Below are 24,292 nucleotides of genomic sequence, written 5' to 3'. Positions count from 1 at the left end.
TGTCTAATTGAAGACCTTGCTAAAACAGCAATGCATGAATGCTTCACAAACTCACAAGTTCCGAAGTGATTTTAAACTCAAAAAGTTTTGCTTGGGAAGGGAGGGAGAACTGAGAGAAGCAACTGAATGGCAAATTCAGATTACAGCCATTCTTCCCCTGCTCAAAGCTACTGGTTTCCCTCCTTAAATTAGCCCCATCTTTTTTATTGCTGTATCCCACAGCAGTGGAGAAAGCCATAGGAAGTTGCTCTTATGCTAAGCCAGGACACTTGTCCATCCGCCCACTGTTATCTATGTTGAACAGCAGCAGATACCAAGGGAGGTGCCTTCCAGCTGTTAGTGGACTACAACTTCCATCAGCCTTAGCCAACATGGCGAACGGTCAAGAATGGATGGAATGTGCAGGCCAGAAACATTAAATGGCACTGCAATGGCTTTCTGTGCTCCAGGGTTTCTTACAGGATCCTTCCCAACTTTATCTTCATAGCCTGGAGATTGAGTGTGGCATTTTCTGCATGCAAACCATACACTTTAGACTATTGGACTTCTGCCGGTTAAGACTCATGTAGCACAAATAGGCTCAAGGGTTCCTTGGTATGGTAACGCCTAGACTAGAGTGTCAATGTATGGAATAGGAAGGTGAAAGAGAAAGAATAACCACTTCAATGAGTAGCTCACCTAAAGAAACTGAGCTGGTTAATGTTCCCACTATTTCATGACACCTCATAAAACATAAAAGTCTCCTCCCACTTAGGAATTCATTTACCTACACAATGTATTTATATGAATATTGCTATGCGCAGTAAGGGAGCAATAAGCAGTCCAGGAAGAATAAAAATCTACGAAGAGATTGCTGAGGTGTAGAATTATGCACCAGATATTAAAGTTTCATTCATGCATCTTGCAGTTGTGGACATTTCTGAGGTACAAAAGCTACGTAGCAGTCAAAAAAATAATGACTACTTGCATTAATTTATAGAAAGCCATTTTCAAAGAAAAATAATTTATTTAAAAATACGACCATTTCTCCAGTACATTGTTTAAAACATTAACTGTGTCAGTGTGCTGGACAGTGATACTTATTCAAGTCCCTGTAACCCCAAGGAGCAGCCTTGAGAAACACATCAGAGCTCTGCAGCCACATGAGAAATGGCTTTTGCTGCTGTGTTATTACACAGGTAGTTGGTTCTATCAGCTAAAGTCTAGTGACTTGGATTTATTTTATGCATATTGGATTCTGTTCTATTACTCTTCAGGAGATTGTACTCCCTTGAGTCAGCTATGTTCATTGGTCAGAATAAATTCCAGCATCTGACACCATTTCCATTAATCACAGACAAGCCAGGTTATGTGAGCGAGATAAGAGTATCGGGTGAATGGTATGTACCTTATTTATGTATGCCATTCACTAACACAGTAGAAGTCATCCTTTCTCCCTCTTCCACAGATAAAACTCTCTCCAGTATGAGACAAAGAATAAATATTTAAACTGCAATGCAAGGAAGGGAAGACTTAGCCACGTTTCCCTTTACAGAAAACCACTGATATGCTTGCACTGCTCTGGCACACAGCACCCAGGCAAGTGATTTTTATTATTTAAGAACATGCATCTTAAAGGGGGTGAAGAACATTTTCTGTCTCCTTTGGGGTATCTGTCAGGGGCCACATGCCAAAAGCAGGCAGGGCCAGAGTCAATACTGGGTGTGGCTATACTTTTCCTCTCCACTCAGCAGGGCGCCAGGAAGGGACATTACGCTACCAGGTGATATGAGCATCAGCAGAGGGCTTTTGGAATTGGGCCAAGGCTTGCAGGTTGCTCACCCCTGATCTCTTAGGTCCAATGCAGATTTTACTTTTCCCCAGTCGTGTTTCAAGTCCAAGTTGGGAAGGAAGGAGAAGGGTGGCATAATGCATTAATTTGTAACCGTTGAAATGATCAGATGAGATTCTGGCACAGAATTAGTGTTGTCAGCCCTCACCAGCCCTTTCCAACACGAGAGAATCTTGCTCCACTGCATGTCAAAAGGCCAATGAGGAAAAAGTATTGCTGGAAACCTGGACATTAACAGGCTCTGAAACCATCCACTATTCTCTGCTTGAAAACAAATCAATATTAATAGGTTTTGCTACAAAATCTTAATTTCAGCTAATCAGTAATATAGAGTAGGGACCAGGAGCTTAAGAATTATTTGACTCCCAATATTTGTTAGAATACTGAGTGACTATGTACATAATGTTTCTGACACTTCAATGCACCTTATGAATATAGGACATAAATTTTATCATAGATTAAATGCATTTATCATATTACAGTTCTTCCTGCTTAAGGCGCCTGGAGGTTTCTACATCAAAGCAGTCAGTGAGCTTAGGAGTCATAAAGCAAAGTTTTTGGTAAGTGGCAGATAGGCACCCGAATGGTCACTGCATTTTGGCTAGGATCATACCAGAACACCACTATTTATGAAGGAAGTATTTGCCATTAAGTTTTTTTAAGATTTCTACTCCATTTCTACTACCTCAGATTCTTCACTGTAAGGCTAAAGATGACACACAGCTGAGACAGCAAATCTACTCATTTGGCTTACTGTTTTAGTCACAATCACTTCAATCATTTACCTGTTCTTCCCTGCGCACGGCACAGAGTAGGGAACAAAAACCAGACACTGTTTCAGAACTGGAGGTAAAACCTACATCACATTCCATTGTTTACCTGAGAGGCCTGAAGGAAGAGACAGTGTCAAAAAAGGAGAGGGGGAAGGACATTCTCGAAGCTTGTAGAAATGTCTGAAGATACTGTATTTTAAGCAACATTCACACAATTAGCTGCAATGTACAGCTTTTGTTTTACTCGGAGGCTTAATACTCTAGTAATTTGCAGGAGCACAATCCAAAGACTGACTCGTGTATTCTAGGCCTTACACCATACGCCATTTCTACTGATGTACATGGCCTGCTTTCAAAATTAGACAAGGGAAGAGTAAAATCCTGCTTGGATTACCACACTTTCACCCTCCTTCCCATTAGCTATTTTCCTCTTAGGTGTATGGGAGCCCAGTCAGAGCTAAATCAAGTTCCACAGTTCTTAGCTCTTGTGCAGGCAGTTTTGGTTACAGTGATCCAAACTGTTTTCTGGAAAGTTTAAGTGAGACGCTCTGTTTTTCGTTTCCCAAAACACTGTCTCACTAGGTTTTGGAGGGCTTGGGAAGACCCAAGAATTATCTTCCAGAGAGCTCTTTCCGTACGAATTAGGTTCCTGAAACGGAGAGTCGTGAACTGGGACAAGTCTCTCGTCAGTACACGAGGGGGAAGACACAACATTGCTGAAAGTGTGGTCACTCGGCGGAAGTAGCCTCTTTTTGTACACAGCTCCAGAAGCAGCTAAATAAAGATCTGTGGTGTCCCTTTCAAGGTCTTCAATACACTGAACAGGAGCATGTGGTGGCACTGTGGAAACAGCAGAAAATACCTAATTAACACAAGAGACACTCAAAACTAACACAATTGTTATACTTTATTTCAGTAGACAAAAGCCAATTACTTATAATGCATCTCTTAACTTCTGTCCATTCATTTGGCTTTACTGCAACTCAGTTCTTCAAGGACCTCAATACCCCAGTTTTAACTCGTTGAGAATTAAGTACATCACCTACATAGGGGAATAAATCCAATCTTCTCATTGAATGGGACTTCTGGAGGTGACAGAGTAAAGGAGATGGCAGCTTCTTGCTGTGGTTTCTTGAGGGCTGATTGTTCCTCTCCAGGCTAAGTCTCATACGTCTTTCTGCTTAGTGAACACACTCACCAGTTCAGCTATAAAAGTGTGTGAGCGCGCGAGGAAGAAATGCTAAAAAAGAGGGTGACAGGAGAAAAGCTCACCCTCTACTTTAACAGCCCAGCCTTCTGCTGCTCTCCTTAGTAAATCAGCAAGGGGGGGGGAGCCTTAAAGCAGCAGAGCATGTGATGTAGAGTCGGGGGTGGGTTTTGGTTCCATCCCTGTGGGTTAACAGTTCACACTCAACCCCTGCTGAACCCTAGCTGAACCAGTGAGCCTGTGCCAATTAGCTGGTCCAAAGCTGCATGGAAATAGGCGACTGCTTACGTTCTTGAGCAGGGATGACGAAGCTGTGCTCTCCAGATGTTGGACTCCCAATTTCCACCCAAACAGGAAGGCCCATAGACCAGCGATGATGGGAATTGTAGTCCAGCAAACAACCTAAGGCCATCTAGGGTGGAATTTAATGCTGTGCTCTTCCAAATGGTCCACAAAGAATAATAACCCCTCCTCCCAGTGTGCACTATTCTAGGGGTTCTGTCCCCACAAAAAAATAATAATTTGGGGGAGGCACAGGGAAGAGAGAGGAAACCCCTGTGGAGCAAGTGGACGTCCTTGCACAGGGCTTCCCCTGACATGGCTGGTTAGGTGAATTTCAAGCCTAAATTGTAGAAGTGCTTTCTGGGTCATATAAAGCAGCCCTGAAGATTAATGGTCCCAGTAAACAGCTAAGAAAAATGTAGCATGCATTTTCTTTTGGGGCGAGGGGGTCTGCCTCACCTGCTTTGGTTTGTTTTAAGAGGACACTATTTGTACAGGAATGCATTTGAAAAATGAAATGTCTGTTGGTGCTTTTTCCAATACGAAGTACTTGTGGTAAAAAAGGTCAAATACAACTAAACTTCACACCTCAGCCTCGTACAAATAAGCAACACTTGACCGAGGAAGAAAGCCACACGGGAAGAGAAAAACCACATTTAAAAAAAAAACCCCATCAGCAACACCTTTATGTGTTAAGTTGACCATTATAAGACGGAAGTCAAGAGAGAAAACGGAGGTTTCTGAGCTTCAACTGATGAGGTTTTGAGAAGAAGCAATAGGCAGCTGTACTCCAAAATGATGCAGCTTAGGTAAGCGACTTGCATTTCCAAGACCTCATCCTGCAAACTCTCACTTGCCTTTCTTGGTTGCAGATGGGATCAGTTTCAGTTTTCTGAGCATTTCCGCTTGCACTTCCGTCACCAGATGCAGATTAGACATCTCCCGCTTCAACTCCCAGTACGCTTGCTGAACGTTTTCACTGAAACATTTTAGAAGTTACAACATTTCAGCTTTGCTGTATGTCTCAGTTCCTGTATTACTATGATCTACAGAAAGGTCTCTAAACAAAAGTAGTTCTGGATGGGATGGAGTGGGCATCTCACAGCACTATTTCCATGTAAACAGCTATAATCAAAATTATTCAACCTCCATTGCAAATCAGGTTTATTAACAAAATTTACAGACTTTCAGCTGTTTGCAATGAGCAAATCAAACAAAAGCAAGGGAAATTGCTCAGCACCTATAATTTCTGTATATAGCAAGTTTTAAAATCTAACAATCTAATGATTCAAATTCCTGAAATAGCCAGGCTAGCTTCCTGGTGTGATAATGGCCCTCTAACTATGGGTCGTTAAGGTAACAAAGGAAGTGGGGCTGTGCCAGATGACAAGTAAATGAGTCCTGCTCCCTCAACATGCTGGTAGTTAGGAAAGACAAAGGCCAGAGTTGAGGGTGTGTGTGTGATATGTGTGTGTAAAAGCTAGGTGCTGAAGGAAGAAGGAGGCTGAAGTCTCTGAGAGGGAGATATGTCCGATTTCTGCTCACATCCAAGGGTGTGACGATGGGTGAAGCAAGACCCACTTGGGGTGTTAATGCTGTCAATTGTAGGCTCAGGTTGTAATATATGCGTAAAACATATATCATAAAGACGGGGGCGTGGGTGGCACTGCGGACTAAACCACTGAACCTCTTGGACTTGCCAATCAAAAAGTTGGCAGTTCGAATCTGCACAACGGGGTGAGCTCCTGTTGCTCTGTCCCAGCTTCTGCCAACCTAGCAGTTTGAAAGCATGCCAGTGCAAGTAGATAAATAGGTACCGCTGCGGCGGGAAGGTAAACAGCGTTTCTGTGCGCTCTGGTTTCTGTCACAGTGTTCCATTGTGCCAGTAGCGGTTTAGTCATGCTGGCCACATGACCCAGAAAGCTGTCTGTGGACAAATGCTGGCTCCCTCAGCCTGAAAAGCAAGACGTGCGCTGCAACCCCATAGTTGCCTTTGACTGGACTTAACTGTCCAGGGGTCCTTTACCTTAACCTATATCATAAAGACACCGTAGACTCCGCAGTGCCTCATTCGAAAAGGAAACATGAACCCAGAGTAAGCACCTGGAACCCCTGTAATCTCATACAGCTTGGAGATTGGGTGAGTGTGCAACAATAAAATACTCAGGTTTGGGACCAGAAACTATATAGGTCAGCAGGAGAGAGTCCTAGAGAAGGTGAGAGGTGAAAAATGTCATTTCTCCTCGCCCACCTAAAAAAAAAAAGTCCAAACAACACACTGCTCCATTTCCAGTCTGGCTAAACAGAAGCACTCCTTTTGCAGGACAGGGATACATCCCAACAAGTAATTAACGGAATGGTATTTAACCAAGTCATACTCAGAGTATGACTTAAATCCACTAATTTCAATGGATCCCCTCCAAGTATGACTAACATTGTACCACCTGCTAACTTTGAAGTGGTGTTTAGCATTACAAATCCCATGCAGAAAGAAAGCCTTATTCATAAATGGAAGAACACCTAGTTTCTGTGAAAAATGCAATTTGTAGCTTCTGGCAGAGTACTTCCAAGCACAAGACGTTGCTCTTGTACAGACTATGACAGTCTGAACTCTAGATAAAACATTGCTCTGATTCAGACTGCCCAGCACACATCCCCCCCCCCCAAAAAAAAATCAGTCTCCACAGAACAACTCAGTTGCTTCTAATATTACAAAAAGGCAAGAACTCTGTTTCCCATGTGGATCAGGTCACATATTTCTGTCATCATCCACAGAGTATTTGCATAAATATCCAGTCAACACATCACTGGGAGCTGCATCTGGCAGATGCCCCCTCACAACACTCTTTGGGTAAAGAGTTCCCCCATAAATATAGGAAACTGCTTTCATCAGTCTTTAGGAAGATAACGGATCGGCCACACTCAATGTGGACAGGGTTCTCGAGAAGCAGCATTTCAGGTAATTACAAGTACCTCCTTCAACCCAGAAATGATAGAACAGAAGTCAAGAAGCATGTAATAATAGGCAAATACACAAGTTTACAGTCAGGTAGAGACCACGCTTAGTTGCAATGTTTGATGACCAGTTTAAGCAAACAGTGCACCCAACTGCTAGCTTAACTTATCTGCTAACCTTGTATTTCTTTGTTGAAGCAAGATTTTTTAAAAAGCAGGATGCTGTCACACAAGGGAAACATTCTTGAATATGCTTTTCTCTCACTGATGGACTGGAGTTCCAACTGTGTGTATCAGTATCCCTTAAAACTCTCAAGTACTGCACAGTTTTCAGTTAAGACTCATTGACCGACAAGAACTATAACAAATTAGGGCAGTTCTCTCCAAACTAGGAGCAGCATAATGAGTTCTGCTGCTGTGCTGTGTATGGGTGGATATATTATACCCCCATAATCCAAATCTCAACTGAAAAAGGAAGGTGCAGAATTTTGGCCTGAGACTTCGGGGGGCGGACCCAGCAGGAATCCTGACACCGCAAACAAGCTTAAAGATATACAAAACTTTCGAGAGAGGTAATAAGGAGCGGTCAGGTGTTATATCCTGTATATACCAATATTTCTTAGTTGCACCAACAAACAGAAGCTCGTAAGATGCAAGCTTTCATATGTTGCTTTTCTTTAAAGCTATTGCAGTGTCATTCAGTGTTCCTCAGTTGTGCTTTAGCTGAGATATATTAATGTGCAGTATGTTGTTGTTTTTTTGCTTATGACTACCATCATTGTAATAAAAGAAATTATTAATAATTTGCCACCACAAATTATATGACTCTAGTCAAAATAATTCCCGTTGGCAATAAAGTCGCCCAGCCCTATCTGCAGGAGTGCTTAGCTGCCGATAAGCAACAATTCGTATTCAAAGAATCTCTTGTGTCACTGACAAGTGACAAATATTTCACAAGAATATTAGGTAAGTGAATATTGACATTCATATTAAAGCAAAGGGTACTTGCTGAAAGAAACATTTCAAAGAACTTCCTCTAGGTGTGAAAAGAGCTGTGGACTTGTTTTCACAGTCGATGTGAATTACATAAAATAGTTGGATTTTTAACATAAAAGTCTGTATGTGCTAATTTACATACCAGGCTGTTACCAGAGAGATGCTTTAAAAAAACACACACAACTTATTTTAATAGAGTGAAGGGCTAAAAGTGTCACTTAGCAAATTACCTATTTGAACATTGTTCTGGAGAAGCAAAAACATTAGCTGGCTAGCTCATTAAGACGAATAAAGGATATACCATATGGGTTATTAACATAGTGGAGCCCCAATGAACTGCCTTTCCTTCCATTTTTTCCAATGCAAGCCACGAAATAGCTATCATGCCCTCTTCTAACCAAGTCCTACTTCTCCCTCATGTGGAAAACAAGGAAAATGCATTTCTGAGGATTGAAAACATAAATAAGAATTTTACTCCTTTTCTCAATAGGAAGAAGTAGGGCTTGGTTAGAAGAGGCTTAACTACATCAACGGCACTTTGAAGAGAGAGAAGGTCACAGGTTGGGTTGTGTGCTCTCTATACTAATTGTCTCCAGGACAACTGCTCCTGTAGGTTATTTCTGTTCTGCAGCTGTACAGGTTTCTCTTGCAGTTTCCACCCAGACAATGTGATGGAGGGTTGCTAGGCAAGAAGCAATTGCTGAAAAACAAGACAGCCCTGTGCAACATTCCAAATAAGAGTTTCAAGTAATACGTTACCATATAAAGTCTTACAGAAAGAGCAATTTAGCAATATGGTAGAGACAATGTGATGGATTCCCTTAATTTCACAAGGCCTGCATTATTTCTTCTAATGTGCTTCAAGTTTGGTTTCATCCACATTCAATGTTGACTGCAAGCGCTAGAGAAAAGCCACTCTTTCTTATAAGTCACCTGAACTCTGACTTGAGATTCGTGAAGATGTTTCACATAAAGCTAGATCTGATGTTGCAAGAGGACCAAAGAAGAATCCAGCAAATGTCTAGGAAGGTTGCACCACAAAACCACTCCAGAACTAAAGAGGAGGTGGAGTTGCCGGCTTCACGCCCACTCCATGTGCGCGGGGGCTGGCTCTCAGCCTCCGCGCTATCACACTGGCGCGGCCGGGGATCTCCCTCTTTTGCCGCCTCAGCTCAACGGGTTTCCCACCCTCCCGCCCTTTAGGTTTTCCTTTTGACCTTGCTATGGACCTCGGTTGGTCGCCGTTAAGGGGCCTGGTAGGATTTTTTTCCACTTGGCAAATTGGCACCAGCCACTTGGGTTTTTCGCCTACCTCGTAGCAAATCATCACAACTTCCTCGGCATTGGTAGGGGTATTGTCATGTATTTTTTTTTAAAATAAATTTTTATTAGAGTTTTACAAAAGAAAAAAGTAAAAATTTACAGCATAAAGAAAGAGAAACCACAAATAAAAATAGACAATACAAAAAAAAAGAAAACACGCAAAATACACAAAAAACAGCTAATTAAGAAAAAAAAAGAAGTTAAAAAGATAAAACAAATCCATTTTTCTCTATATCCTCAAAGTCATATGCTTGTATCCTTGACCTCCTCATGACAATACCCCACATTTTGGGGTATTGTCATGTAGATGGGGGGGGGGGAGGAAGCGCCATCACCTCCCCCGAATATCGAAGGGTAGTCCGGTAAAGGATTCCGGGGGGCGTGGCCCTGTCTGAAGCCTATGGAGGTGAGGGCCTAAGGCAAGCCCCCGAGCGGCGACCCCGGGGGAGATCCTAGTTGATGTGCCTCAGCAGGACTCCCCCTACTGGTGGTTAACCCTTCCCGGTCTTCAACAATCGGGCTGAAGCCGGATAGTCGGTTAGGACCAATTCCTGTAACCAATAAAGTTGTGACCATTTTTTGCCCATTAACCTAAATATTTGTGCCACGTGTCTTTATTTCCACTGGGGGGAAGCGGGAACTCGCCACGCAAAGGACTTCAACTTGCAAGCACTTAGGGGTGGAACCTCAGGGAGGTGCCTTCAGCTGCAAATAGGATTTTTGGATCCTATTAATGTTATTCACTATATAACTGTGTACTGGTTAGATTCTCATGTAACAGATATGCTGCAACCGGTTTATCATTTGCCTTCAAAATCTGAGCCACTGAGTTTTATGCAATGTAGTGCTATGGTAAACATTCCGTTAACGCACAGATTTCTCTCTGCACAATGGGACATTTCCTTCCCACACATCACCTAAATTTGTTCCGGTGTTAACGCTAAACCTTGCACCAGCACAAACTGTTTAGTTGCATCCTGTCCATTGCTCATAACTGGATAGGTTTCCCACAATTAACAACTTATTTTATCAACACAGATTGCTTGTTTAAGATTTCTACTCCACATCTTTTGATCAATAAAAATCTCAGCATGCAACGAAAGAGAACATAGAAGCAGCAAATGAAGAATGAGAAAGCACAGCACTTAGTGTACTGTAAATATGGAATGTAATTCTTTTCACTCATCATCTACGCAGGGGTGCCCAAACTTTTTTCAAAGAGGGCCGGATCTGATAAAGTGAACATGAATGAGGGCCAACCAAAGTTGTTGACGATTTTTAGGATTGAAGTTGAGCTTTTTTGGGAATTTTACCCCAGGAAATAAACTGCCACAGGGGCTGGATTAAACCGAACGGCAGGCCGGATTAGGCCCCCGAAATGGATTTTGGACATGCCTGATCTACAGGCTTATCAGAATGACACAAGCCTCCTTGGGGAGAGAATTTACAGCCTTGGTGCCACCACTGAAAAGGCCCCTGTTCCATATAATTGCCTACTGTACTTATGATGTCAAGAGAACACAGAGCAAGACCTCCATAGATTTCCTGAGTGAATGGGTAGATTCATATGAGAAAATACTACGCTAAGGTTATCTGGTCCCAGACTGCTCAGGGCTTTAAAAAGGGACAAAATCTGCACTTTGAATTCAGCCAAAATCAACTATAAGCCAATAAAGCCATCTCAAAATGCATGTTAACATGCCTCGGATAGTCCTGCCCTGCTTTTGCATACTGGGTGAACTGTCAGTTCTGAATAATCTTCAAAGGCAGCTCCACAATGAACTAGTTTTAACATGCTCTATCTGGATGTCACTAAGGTATGCCTAACTGTGTTCATATCTTTCCCAATTTAGCATTTCTTCAAAGTAGTGCCTTCTTTGGATTTAAGTAATCTCACTTAGAACTAACACAGAGATGACTAACCTAACAAAGATAAAACAAGTTCATGGGATCTACATACCTATGAATGCTTATCTGCTGTTGGATACACTCTCCATTTGTTAAAATTCCTTCCTGGGATACAACCTGGTGGGGAAAACAAAACATTTGGCTTTGAAAAAAGAATGGGAAAAATCTACCTTACTTGAAGTAAAAGGAAAAGAAAGGTTTAAAAGCAAAGTTGGAAAGTGGTGAGGTAGGCTTTCAATGACATTTTGAAACAACCAAGTGTTGATACTTCATTGCCTCTACCACAGTGATGCCAAATGGCTTGGGACTTATTAACATGGCAAAGTAGAGTATTGGAACCTTCAAAGTCCTGCTGTAACAAGCCTGAAAAGCACTTTTGAGGATAAAGCTGGTCCCCTCCATGACAACCTAGAAGCTATTGTGATAATAGAGTTCCGGTTAACATGTTATTAGAGGCAAGAAAGCTTCCTTCAAAAAACTGAGGTCCGAACGAAGAGAACGAAAAGGAAAACATATTAGCAGCATATGTTAGAAGTATGATAACAAGGCATATAGAATAGCAAGCATTACTGAATCTGAGTTATCATGGCTTCTACAAGGGCATGTAATTTCTCAAGAACCTATTAGGGTTCTTTGAGAGGGTCAAGGAGCATACAAATAGCAGTGAGCTGGTTGACACAGTAAAGGTAAAGGTACCCCTGCCCGTACGGGCCAGTCGTGTCTGACTCTAGGGTTGTGCGCCCATCTCACTTAAGAGGCCGGGGGCCAGCGCTGTCCGGAGACACTTCCGGGTCACGTGCCCAGCGTGATGAAGCTGCTCTGGCGAGCCAGCACCAGCGCAGCACGCAGAAACGCCGTTTACCTTCCCGCTAGAAAGCGGTACCTATTTATTTACTTGCACTTGGGGGTGCTTTCGAACTGCTAGGTGGGCAGGAGCTGGGACCGAAAGACGGGAGCTCACCCCGCCGCAGGGATTCGAACCGCCGACCATGAGATCGGCAAGTCCTAGGCACTGAGGTTTTATCCACAGCGCCACCCACGTCCCTTGGTTGACACAGTATACTTGATTTTTTTAAAAATAATCAATGAAGTAGCTCAGCCAGGATTTCTAAGAGGAGAGGTCCTCTTGTGGATCACAAATTGGTTAAGTTGCAGAAAACAGGGTAGAAATAAATAGGCAGTTCTCCAAATGAAGAAATTAGAAAGTGGAGTCCCTCCAAGGATCAGTATTCGGACATGTCCTTTTTAAGTTGCTCATAAACAAGAGAGAGCAGTGAGATGGGCAGGTTTCCTGGCGGTATTAAATTGTTCAGGGTTGTTAAAGCAAAAAGAATTTCAGAGGGACATCTACAAATTTAGAAAATGGATGGGGAAATGGAAAATACAATTCAGCGCAAGAAGTATAAAGTGATGCCGGTTGGGACAAAAAAATATTAATTCCACATAATATGCCCGGCAGGTCTGAACTGGTGGTGACTGACTAGGAATGAGGGTCTCAAAGCAGACAACATGAGGAAGACATCAACCTAGTGGGTGGCAGGTGTAAAAAAAGGCAAATTCCATACTAGGGATCATTAGGAAATGAATTGAAAAGGAAATGTTATCAAAGAAATGTATGGAGAGCAGCTGCATTTGTAGTAGTACTGTGAACAGAATTTTTAAAAAGTACTTTTTAATGGGATAAGTAATGTATGTTGACTTCTCTTCCAATTTGTGATTGATGTTCAATAGTTCTGGTGTGCAGGGGTGCGAGAAGAATTCTAGTCCTTAACCCTGTCAAGGTTAGTTACACCACCAGAGTCACATGTGAGTAGGGCTCATTTGATTACTATCATAAAAAAGGATCACTCACACAGGCTAATCACATTAGATAAACTACATGTGCAAAAATCCTTATTCAGAAGCTAGTGACAGCTGCAGTTATCCATTCTGAATTTTCTTCCAACCAGCGGTTTCATTCTAAAAAATCAGAACTTCCTAGCTGTCAATAGTGCTTGCACTTAGCTTCAACATAATCATAGTGATTATAGGGTGAACTTGCTTGAGTCATACTACACTTACAGATGGGAGTTTACTGAAGTAGAATAGCGTGACCGTGTGACAAGAACCCACACGTAATGAAATTACGTTTCAATCAGCTTCTACAAGGAAACAACTGGAAGAAAGGATTATTTATGAATAATCCCACCCAAATCAACAGAACCCACAAATAAGCGCCATAAATTACATGCTCAGTTCAGCAAATTTTAAGCAGTGGGATTGAAAAGGAGCCAGTTTTGATATCTGCAGGGCTAGCTAAGGGGAATTCAAGCCAATATCTTGTGCTTAGCTCCATCTAGTGGAGCTTCTTGAAATTTGCAATCCAGTTTCTGTTATGTGAGAGACATTTATGTTAAACCAAGTTGTCATGTTAAACCAAAATAATGGTAGATGTAATCAGCAGATTCGCAGATTAGCCATCAAACAAAACCGATGTGATAGACAGGGCCATGACATTCTATTTGCCATCCCTCTCAGGCTGTTGGCAATTCATCTTTTGCGGCTTTAAAACCAATTGAGACTGCAACTTGAGGTAGCACCTACTAATGTGTGTAGTTATCTAGGCATAAGGAGGCCAGAAAAATCAGCATTAAAACAGAGCTGAGTAGCATATTCATTGCATTCCCCTCATGCAGATAACTAAGTACTAAGGAGGGAAATACACTATAGTTGTATGAACACGTTTAGCAGATAACTGGCAAGAATTAAAAAAAACTGAACAAACCATTAGTTCTGCAAATGCAAATAACTCTGGGAGGGTGACAGAGGGCTTGCTCAATCACATGGCAAACCTCTTTTGAAAAGACCACCTTCAAAAGCAGTTTTGCATGGAAGTCAGAAGCTAAAAATCTCACCAAGTCTTTTAAAGCCTTTAGGTGTGCTTCACAACAACTGCCTCAGCCCTGGCCAATACCTTTATTACAATTAGTTTTCCACAACAGAAGGGCATCAACATTAAATTTTACATTTTCACACACCATCTCCGCAACAGAAGCCATAACGCACTAGTACCTTCTGAACAGATTTTTGTAGTTCTTTTCTAAGATCATTGCATTCTTCCCTCAGCTTCTCCAAATCCTGCTCCAAGCTGTGCACTTTTAGGGCATTATTCAGCTTTTCTATTTCCCAGCTAGATGGGGTAGAGTTCAGACTCTTCATCACTGCAAAGAAATATGAAAAAAAAACCACTTATCATTCAATCAGAACATAATCAGACATTAAGAATGGTGTGGTTGGATTCAAAGTTATGCTCCCACGAGCATAGCAAAGGCCCAAAATTCAAACCTCGGATGTTTTTGAATTTAATTAGAGTGATCACATTATTAAGAAACATGTGACACTGCTTTGTAAATAAACTGGAATTTAAAATCAAAAAAAAAAAAAAAAAAAAAAAAAGAAACATGTGACACTGGAAAAATTCACAGATGTTCATATGTACAAAGAACACGATGTATTACATTATGGGTCTTTTGTAATATGCTATAGGCTGCACATGTGGCTCATTTCAAAGTGCTGGTCTTGACCTCTGAAGGCATTCATTACTTAGGATAAGGATAACCGAATAATAAGTAATGTTGTTGTTGTTGTTGTTGTTGTTATTAATAATACCCCGCCCATCTGGCTGGGTTTTCCCAGCCACTCTGGGCAGCTCCCTATAGAATATTAAAAACACAATAAATACATCAAACATTAAAAACTTCCCTAAACAGGGCTGCCTTCACATGTCTTCTAAATGTCAGATAGTTGTTTATTCCCTTGACATCTGATGGGAGGGCATTCCACGGGGCGGGTGCCACCAACAAGAAGGCCCTCTGCCTGGTTCCCTGCAACCTCACTTCTCGCGGGGAGGGTACCGCCAGAAGGCCCTCGGAGCTGGACCTCAGTGTCCGGGCTGAACAATGGGGGTGGAGATTCTCTCAAAGAACATTTTATCTCTATGTGTGCTACCATTCACCCAAGAGCCTTCTTTGGAAGCACCAAACCTCTGAGGCACAGATTACAGGAGAAAGGATATACACGGTGCTGGCACGACCATGAAATGCTCTTCCAGGTGGCCTCACCTGGCACATACCTCAGTGTCATTTTGGCGCAAAGCAAGCATCTTATTTTACCAGGCTTTTTAATCCTGCAGACAAGCTCCTATACTGCTTGGTATTTGGTTATAATTTGGTATTTGGTTATGGCATTTTATGTTCTTGTACTAACAGCTTCTGTTTTGCTTTTACTGTAATGTTAATGTTTTGTAAGCCACCCTGGGAACTTACTGAAGGGCTGGGAGTAAAAATAAAGACTTTTTAAAACAACATATTTTTCTGAAAGGGCTTTGGAATGTGACTTTTAAAAACTAACAATGTTTCTCCGTCATGTTTACTGGTGGTTTGGCCAATTTTATTATTACACCTGTGCTGTGATGTTGCACACCAATTTACTATTTTTCCTATGCAAGCGGTGTTAGTTTTGACAAGGTGTAGTAAGATGTGGAGGGAAGATTTCAACGTGCAAGAAGCAGCCGTTAGATCAATGCAAACGTATGGCAGAAGTACATTCTTGGATTGCAATGTTTCAGCTGCTACGGTGCCTATGGCACAAACACATGATCTCCTTGCATAATCGGTCCACGTCAACAAGTTGTGTGCAGGGCTGATGTAAACATAAAAGGAAAAGCAAAAGCTTGCTTCCCATTGCCAGAGGTCAACTTAGGAGGTATTTCTGGGAATTCACAGATATGCACATGCACTTCCTGTATGAGAATACACTGTCCATGCTAATTGGAGCATGCAAAGGGTGTTGCTATACTAATGTAACACCCGATGCTAATGCCAAAGGATTAATAAGGCTAACAAACACAGACCCTGCTCCTTGGTAACCTGGCAGACCAAGATACATTGTGAAATGTGGCATTGCTGCAGCAGATTTTTTTAAAAAGGGAGACCTTAGGGCCTGTTACAGCAGAAAAGCTCTGTATGTTTGTTTGTGTGTGTGTACGTATAATATACATATATAGAGAGAGAGAGAGTGTGTGTAAACTACAACTATATAATTTGAAAAGTTGTATGCCTTTTGTTTGTTCTTTATGCATTTGGATACACCTCAAGCTACTTCAACCAAATTTTGTATGATGGTTCCTAGTATCAGTGTTTTCATCTATGTTTGGCTCCAACCGGCTGTCATTCTGAATCAAGATGGCAGACTGAACCTGCCAAAACTGCACTGATTTTAACAACTTATTTTTAAAAACTATTATTTTGGGGGTTTTCAGAATTCCAAAAAAGCGCACACACGCACGCATGCCTACCCTTCCCAGCATTGTGAAGCAATGCATTACATGGCAAAGTTAACAGCCAAGATTATGAACCAGGCAGAGGGCCTTCTCAGTAGTGGCACCCGCCCTGTGGAACACCCTCCCATCAGATGTCAAGGAAACAAACAACTATATGACTTTTAGAAGACATTTGAAGGGAGCCCTGTTTAGGGAAGTTTTTAATGTTTGATGTTTTTAATATTCTGTTGGGAACCACACAGAGTGGCTGGGGAAACCCAGCCAGATGGGTGGGGTATAATTGGTATTATTATTATGAAGTTGCTCTTGTAATTATAAATGGGGGCTACAATGTCAAGGACTGCTTTCTATTTCTACTGTTTCACTGTCTATTTAGCGCTGGCTTTTGACATTAGCGCTGTTATAAGTAGAGATTTTACGTTTTACACTGTATTCAGCTTTGTATTTTTAGCTATGTCGTTCAAAATGTTGATTATAAATCTTTCAAAATAAAACGCATAAATGAAACTGACAGAGAAAAGGAGGGAGGGGCAGCAAATGCAGCCCCATCCTCTCCCTCACACAGCCATAATTGTCTGAGAATGAACACCATAATGTTTTGCTTCTGAACAGTGATCTGTAATAATATTCCTTTATGCAAATTGAACACGTTAGCATAAATGTATGCATACTGGCTACAGGCCTTCTTATACAGAGGTACAGCTTCGTAGTCAAGCACATAAATTTACACTCTGAGAGACAAAGGGCACCTTGTTGAGTTTCCACTTCAGTTCTGAGCTGCAGGAGCTCCACTTCTTTGGACTGCAACTGCTCATTCAAATGTTTCAGGGATTCGGTGTTCTCTTTCATCTAGTTTGGGGAAGGAACACATTGCCAGGATTTAGTCTGTCCAGCTTTCCAATCAATAATAAAATCCATACATGCCTAACTCTTAGAACTAAATGCTAGCCAGCTCTACTTCTTGAAGAATTGGCCAAGCTGTCAGATACTCGGTTTCTAAAGCACTGAAGTCAAGATCAGATATACCGTATTTTTCGCTCTATAAGATGCACCAGACCACAAGACACACCTAGTTTTTTGGAGGAGGAAAACAAGAAAAAAAAATTCTGAATCTCAGAAGCCAGAACAGCAAGAGGGATCGCTGTGCAGTGAAAGCAGCAATCCCTCTTGCTGTTCTGGCTTCTGGGATAGCTGCGCAACCTGCATTCGCTCCATAAGACGCACACACATTTCCCCTTACTTTTTAGGAAGGAAAAAGTGAGTCTTATAGAGAAAAAATACGGTAAATGCTGCAACCTTTCAGAGTACATAAAATAGCACTTTTTCTTCAGGCACAATACCAGATCCTGTGGCTATGAGGTAAGGCTCTCCAACTGAGCTCAGTTAGTTAGCAGGCTTTCCAAATTAACTAGCCCTTTTCTTTGTTTGTTATTCTTTGCTTTTATCTGCCCTCTGCCTTCTCTGCACCACATGGGGTTTTTCCTCCAGTGGTCACTGGCTGCACACTGCATCTCTGGAAGGGATTCTGTAATCTGAAACTTCTGCAGCATTTCCTTTACTAGTGAACGCAGGTGGTTGAGTGTTGACAGAGCTGGAGCCAAATGTGCCCACTCAAAGACGACTGAGACACAAGAATAGCTGGGTGACTTCTGAAGAATGCAGAAGTAAAAACAAACCCAAAAATTAAAACCAAAAGGTTGCCAAAGAAGAAAAGGAAAAAGGAAAACTTTTAAAAAGGACCAAGCATGCTCAGTGGCCTCCAGTAACCAGAGATAATTGTCAATTGGAAAAGAAAATAGTACATCAGAGAGGGAGCGTAAACAGGGAAGAATGATCTGGCCTGCTTGAGTCTCTTACACCATAGAGCAGGGGTAGGGAATCTGGTACTCTCCCGATGATGTTGGGCTACAACTCCCATCATCCCTGACTTCTGCCTATGCTGGGTGGGGCTGTTGTGCAAGCAGGGATTATTGAGTTGTCTTTTTTATTATATACAGCCATACCTTGGTCGCTGAACGGAATCCCTTCCGGAAGTCTGTTCAACTTCTGAAAACCAAGGCGCGACTTCCAATTGGCTACAGGAGCTTCCTGCACTCAAGCGGAAGCCACGGAGGATGCTCAGCTTCCAAAGAACATACACAAACCGGAACACTCACTTCCGGGTTTGCGGCGATTGGGAAACAAAACGTTTGAGTCGCAAGGCGTTCAGAATCCAAAGTACAACTGTTATTTTGTAGGGTGCGTTTTATATTGTGATTTTAAGTTGCAAACCACCACAAGATCTACAGGTATAGGGTGGCATACAAATCTAATAAACCACATCATCATCTTTAAAATAGAACAATATTAACATCTGGAGGGCCACAAACTCCCTACCCAGCTTAGTATCACAGAACTGCAGAGCTAAAAGGGGCCCTGAGAGTTCTCCGGTCCAAACCCCTGCAATGCTGGCGTAACTGGCTAGAAACCTAACATCAAAGTCACAATTTCCTTTTATAAACCGCACTCACATAGTATCTTTCTTTTAACCTACTGCAAAGTACATACCATTTTATCCAGTTTACTTTTCAGATTATCCCGTTCGATACAAGCCTCTCGATAGGCTTGGTAGGCTTTGTTAACCTGCTCACGGCCGACGGAGCTTGCGCCTTCTTCCACATGGGAGCCAAGAACCTAGACGATTAGAGGAAAATTCCAAAATTACATTTTTCCTAGCTTTGTTACTCGAAGAGCATCAAATTTAAATACTTCAAGTGAAACAAATTAACTGGCAGCCAGGAAACATGGGTTTACCATGGGCTCATTGTAGACAGCATCAGCTTTGCCCACAGAGCAGCTCAGGATCAATCCCCAGCATCTCCCAATATAGCTGTGGGAGAACCTGCTCTGAAATTCCAGATAGCTGCTGCCAGTCAAAGTAGAGAGAACTGGGCTACATAAACCAATGGTCTGACGCATCAGAAGACAGCTTCTTGCATTATGGTGCATAATTTTTTTATTAAGAAGTCTCTTACCATTCCCTTTGTGTTCAATTATCCTAAAGGTAAAGGGACCCCTGACCATTAGGTCCATCCTTGATCGATTCTGGGGTTGTGGCGCTCATCTCGCTTTATTGGCCGAGGGAGCCGGCGTACAGCTTCCGGGTCATGTGGCCAGCATGACTAAGGCGCTTCTGGCGAACCAGAGCAGCGCACAGAAACGCCCTTTACCTTTCTGCTGGAGTGGTACCTATTTATCTGCTTGCACTTTGACGTGCTTTCGAACTGCTAGGTTGGCAGGAGCAGGGACCGAGCAACGGGAGCTCACCCCGTTGCGGGGATTCGAACCGCCGACCTTCTGATCGGCAAGTCCTAGGCTCTGTGGTTTAACCCACAGCGCCACCCATGGTCTGACTCAGCAGAAGACAGCCTCTTGCATTATGGTGCATAATTTTTTTATTAAGAAGTCTCCTAACATCCCCTTTGTGTTCAATTATCCTACTCGCTGCTAAAGAACAACAACCAGGTACTAATTATAATCATACCAGAAAAGTAATGTTTTGCTATTGAAACGTTTGGCAATTACTATTTTCACATGTAAAGTGCACAGGGAAATCCCAGCCATGTCTACAGTGGGTTCCATAGGAATCACTCTCAGCCAATTGTGCATAGCACTGCAGCCTTAAGATACCTTATCATTTCTGCCCCCCCAAAAAAAGCATGTTTCTGTGAATTGTTAAACAGTTACTTACCTTTTCTTCTAACACTCTTACTCTTTTCTTTAAGAGGGAGTTCTCCCTTTCTGTCTCTTTCAGTCGTTTTTTGATATCTTCATAAGCAGTGACAAGTGCAAAATGTGAAGCAACAGACTCTTCGCCTGAATACACGGGAGTAGGAATTTCTCCATCTTGCTTAGGATGAGTGTCTGCTTTTTCATGGTTCAAAATATAAATGTCATCTTCGGCTAGTTCATCCATGGCAGCTAAATAAAAAAAGCATAATGTTATGAAAGATCCTAAGTATATATCCCAAGCATTTAATATCTTTCAAATTGGAAGAAACGCTGTAGAGCATTTGTTATAGTTTAGCCTTTACCAGAAAATATCACCTCAAGCTTACAATAGATTTCCCACTATAAAATTATGAAGTGGCTCTCAGGTGACAGTAAAGTATTGATGATAAAAATAGCTATTAGAACATATTGGAAGGGATCCTTCCACAAAGCTTCCATTAATATGCTATAATACAGTGGGCAAGCAGAGCTGGGCATTTGAAAGTGAGCCGTACAGCTTAAAATCCATGCAGCATCAATACACACTTCAACTGAAATTTGATTCTAAACCAGCTAGTTGATTCCCCCTCTCCCTACAGATTTAGTGTTTATTTTTCACTCTTGGCGAGTTACATCTAGCTTTGATTCAGTTTGAATGCATATTTTGAAATCCACTCGTGGTGTTGAAATGCCTATTCCGAAGTTTAAAAGGGAAAGAAGGGTCCAGGGAATTTCCTTTTGCTGCAACTTCCTTTTGGTGAGATCAGAGCATAATTTAAACACATACATAAACCACAACCTCATGAAAAAATAAAATAAGGTAATGAGAAATGTTAGGTTACCTCTAAAACAGGAAGTTCAACAAGAAAGCATCAGTTTCCAACCTGTCTTAGTAAATAAAGTGTTCGAATCAGATGTTTACAGTGCTCTTAGACAAGAGATGCAAGAATGCTTGTATGGTGGAATGGAAGGTAGCTCAGTTGGTTAGAGCGTGGTGCTGATAACACCAAGGTTGTTGCAGGTTCGATCCCTGTATGGGGCAGCTGTATATTTCTGCACTGCAGGGGACTGGATTCGATTATCCTCAGGATCCCTTCCAACTCTACAGTTCCATGATCTCAGAATTTTAAGTTGAAAAGAAGGACTGCTTGACAGTATTTGTCTGAGAAATAGGATTCTGCACAACACATGTAACAATATCTAATGTTACGAAGACTTTACAGACAGTTGTTGATGAGATCTCTGGATTATATCTCATTTCAAAAGTTCTAAAGTTATATCATGGTCTGGAGAAGCAAAGCTTGGGAACAAGAGTCTACAAAAAAATAATAATCTTCTAATGATAGTACTGTTTACATAAGAACTTCTTCAACTAAACATTCCCGGAGTAAGTGCCAATTCTTAGAGAAAAAATATATCTTCACCAAATCCCTTCGGCTTCTTGCACCCATGTCAAAGTCTCAAGTCCTTTCCTATTTTACATAGATGTTGAGTTTTCTGAACAGTATATGGTGCATGGGCTATCTCCAACTTTCTTCCCTTTTTTTGGCAAGGGAGGGGGAAGGGTGCCAACTTGACCTAGTAAAACTCCATATCTTTCTTAGGTGGGAGGTTGGAGGGGAAAAATGAGCACACAGCTGAGAAACCATCCCAGAGTCTCCTGCAACTTCACAAGCAACCGTAAAGCAAGTCACTTGAATTAAGGATAGACACAAAGCAGTAGGGACTAGAAGCAGAGGTCAGTAGTTTTGGAAAGAAACCTCGACAGTTGCTTTGACCCATTAAGGCAAGAGAGAACAGATGAAAGTGCTCTTCTGCTCTTCCCCACTGATCTCCAATTCCAAGTGCCACAAAGCTGTTATTGGACAAGGAGAGGGGTATGGAGCTATAGATACAGGAAGAAACATTGTAGACTGTTTTACAGAATTGTTTTTTCCTATGTGAATATTTCAAGGTAAGGAAAGCAAGTGTTGTGGATCACATTAAAAGTTTAATTCAACATATTGAATAACTTAGTGAAACACTTCTATTAAGTTGATTAACATGTCCTTTAAAACATGTTGTGTGTTGGGGGTTATCGTTTTGTTTTTGCTCCAATTTTTATGTCTTTTTATGATGTGCATGGCCCTGAGATCTTTGGGTGAAGGGCAATATACACATCTATATTCACACACACATAGCAGGCAGTCAAGTGTGTATCATCACAAAATTTGTCCCAGCTTCCTAGTCTGTAGCAAAAACAAGCACATTTCTTCAGCCTTGTAGGGCCATTTGCAAGATGTCAGCTTCCCTCCATATTCCTAAGGCCAACATAGGAGATGGGACGTTTGTAAGAGCTGCAACACTTCACACGACCCGAGCATTTATTTGAGACACACACGTTATTAAAACAATACCAAGGTGCTGCACCACAAACTTAGGTGCAGCAAAACCATTCAATAAAAACCGCATACCGCAATTACAGTAAGCAGGGATCGTTCCAGCTGGCATGGGGGAGGGAGAGAAGCTGGAATCAATCGTTTGTCTTTAACAGCTGGATACTTCTATATGGTTTCCAATGTGGGGCACACGCCCCGCAGGAGGGCAATTTGATTTTTAAGGGGGGCAATTCAAGAATGAGTTATTAACAGTGGCTTCCTCCACGTGAATAGTTCACTTTTTGAATAATAACCATTATATGTCGCGGGGGGGGGGGGGGGGAATCGGAATTTTAGAGATGCTTAGATGAGGCATGGCCAAAAAAAAGTTGGGAACCACTGTTAAAAACCCATTAAACTCTCTACACACATCGGCAGCACATTAGGGGAGGGAAAGGGCTAGGCGAGAGGTTCACCGACATGCTAGTTTCCTCCATTCGCTTGTTTTGTCCAGAGGGCCGCTTAGGCTGCCTGCCGTCCGAGAAACACACCATGGAGCGCTACCTTCCATTCGACATGGGGGGACTTTAGAGTAAATGTGAATTATATGAGCCACCCCCTCTCCCCCCCCCACCCACCCGCCTGCCTACGGTTTGCAGCAGTTGCATCCAGACACGGGTTTGTCCTGCCCCGTCTCGTGAGAAACAGGCCACGATCGGGTGGTGGGCGATGCGAATTGCAGGGGAAAGGGACGCGGGTGCCCCCCTTCCCCCCCACCAGGTATACTAGGGGTGGCGGGGGGGAGCTGGGGGGGGGACCAAGGCGAGCGGGCGCAGGAGGTGCGCCGTGAGGGGGAAAGAGGAATTACCTGCAGGCAGCGAAGGGTTACTTGCGGACAGCGAACTCATCGCGGGCCTTTCCCGGGGCTCCCTCTCTCAGCAGCGCGACGGGGCCCCCGCTCCCAAGCCCCCGAAGCTCTTCCTCCTCCGCCGCCGCCGCCTCTCGACGCTCATCGTTCTCCGCCCAGCCCGAGAGTAGAAGCAGCAACAGCAGCGGCCGCGGAAGAAGAAGCAGCGGCAGCAGCCAATAGCGGAAGCGCCCGAAGGAGCCCTTTTCCCTTTCCCTTTCTCTTCCCCGCCTCCCTCGACGCAGCGCCGGCTTCCGCCCTCTCTCGTCCGCCTCACGTGACCCTTCACAACGGCCGCCGCCGCCGCCGCCCCACCTCCGCGCTGGAAACCAAAGCCTCGCGACGGCCCGAGCAAAGAAGCGAGGCACGCCGGGATTTGTAGTCCCGCGCGGCTCCGTCCCCCCCTTTAACTTTTGCGCAAGGGTTAAACGGACGGCGAAGGGCGCTGTTCCCAGCGTGCAGCGCGGGGCGCGCGGAGCATGGCGGGATTTGTAGTGCCGAGTTTCTGACAGGGCTTAGTCTCTGAGGAGGTTGTGTCGTGAGGGGAGGCTGTTTCTCGTTTCTTAATGCCACGGCCGCGTCCACCCTGACCCTGGAGTGCGTCTCACTGGAATGAGTGGGGCTTACTCGCGAGTAGGCATGCATAGGTCTGTAGTGCCAGGATGCTCCCAGACAAAGGGCTT

General features: G+C 42.9%; 3 protein-coding genes across 5 annotated transcripts in view; 1 reads left to right on the top strand and 2 right to left on the bottom strand.

The window, feature by feature from the left end:
- The window catches only part of EOMES (eomesodermin), a 307,841-nt gene that overhangs the window by 211,383 nt on the left and 72,166 nt on the right, over nucleotides 1-24,292 (bottom strand). The window lies entirely within an intron of this gene.
- Nucleotides 973-24,007, bottom strand: AZI2 (5-azacytidine induced 2). 2 transcript variants are annotated; one of them, XM_083578179.1, is made up of 8 exons: nucleotides 23,571-24,007; nucleotides 20,326-20,555; nucleotides 19,143-19,268; nucleotides 17,345-17,444; nucleotides 14,327-14,475; nucleotides 11,328-11,392; nucleotides 4,951-5,072; nucleotides 973-3,444 (listed from the first exon to the last, which is right to left on the bottom strand). In XM_083578179.1, exons 1-8 carry the CDS (start codon nucleotides 23,608-23,610, stop codon nucleotides 3,083-3,085), a joined length of 1,194 nt encoding a protein of 397 aa, XP_083434305.1. In that variant the 5' UTR covers nucleotides 23,611-24,007; the 3' UTR covers nucleotides 973-3,082. The 2 variants fall into 2 exon arrangements, with proteins under 2 accessions (XP_083434305.1, XP_083434306.1); XM_083578180.1 differs by having other exon boundaries at nucleotides 23,592-23,965.
- Nucleotides 24,023-24,292, top strand: part of ZCWPW2 (zinc finger CW-type and PWWP domain containing 2) — a 34,163-nt gene continuing 33,893 nt past the window's right edge. The window contains exon 1 of one of the 2 annotated variants that reach the window (XM_083578222.1): nucleotides 24,023-24,256. The gene's annotated coding sequence lies outside the window, so the exon portion shown is untranslated. The remainder of the gene's footprint in view (nucleotides 24,257-24,292) is intronic. The other variant, XM_083578223.1, reaches the window with a different exon arrangement.

Source organism: Podarcis filfolensis (genome assembly GCF_964270895.1).
Source record: "Podarcis filfolensis genome assembly, chromosome: 12".
Taxonomy (NCBI): Eukaryota; Metazoa; Chordata; class Lepidosauria; order Squamata; family Lacertidae; genus Podarcis; species Podarcis filfolensis.
This window is presented reverse-complemented; position numbering and strand designations above follow the sequence as displayed.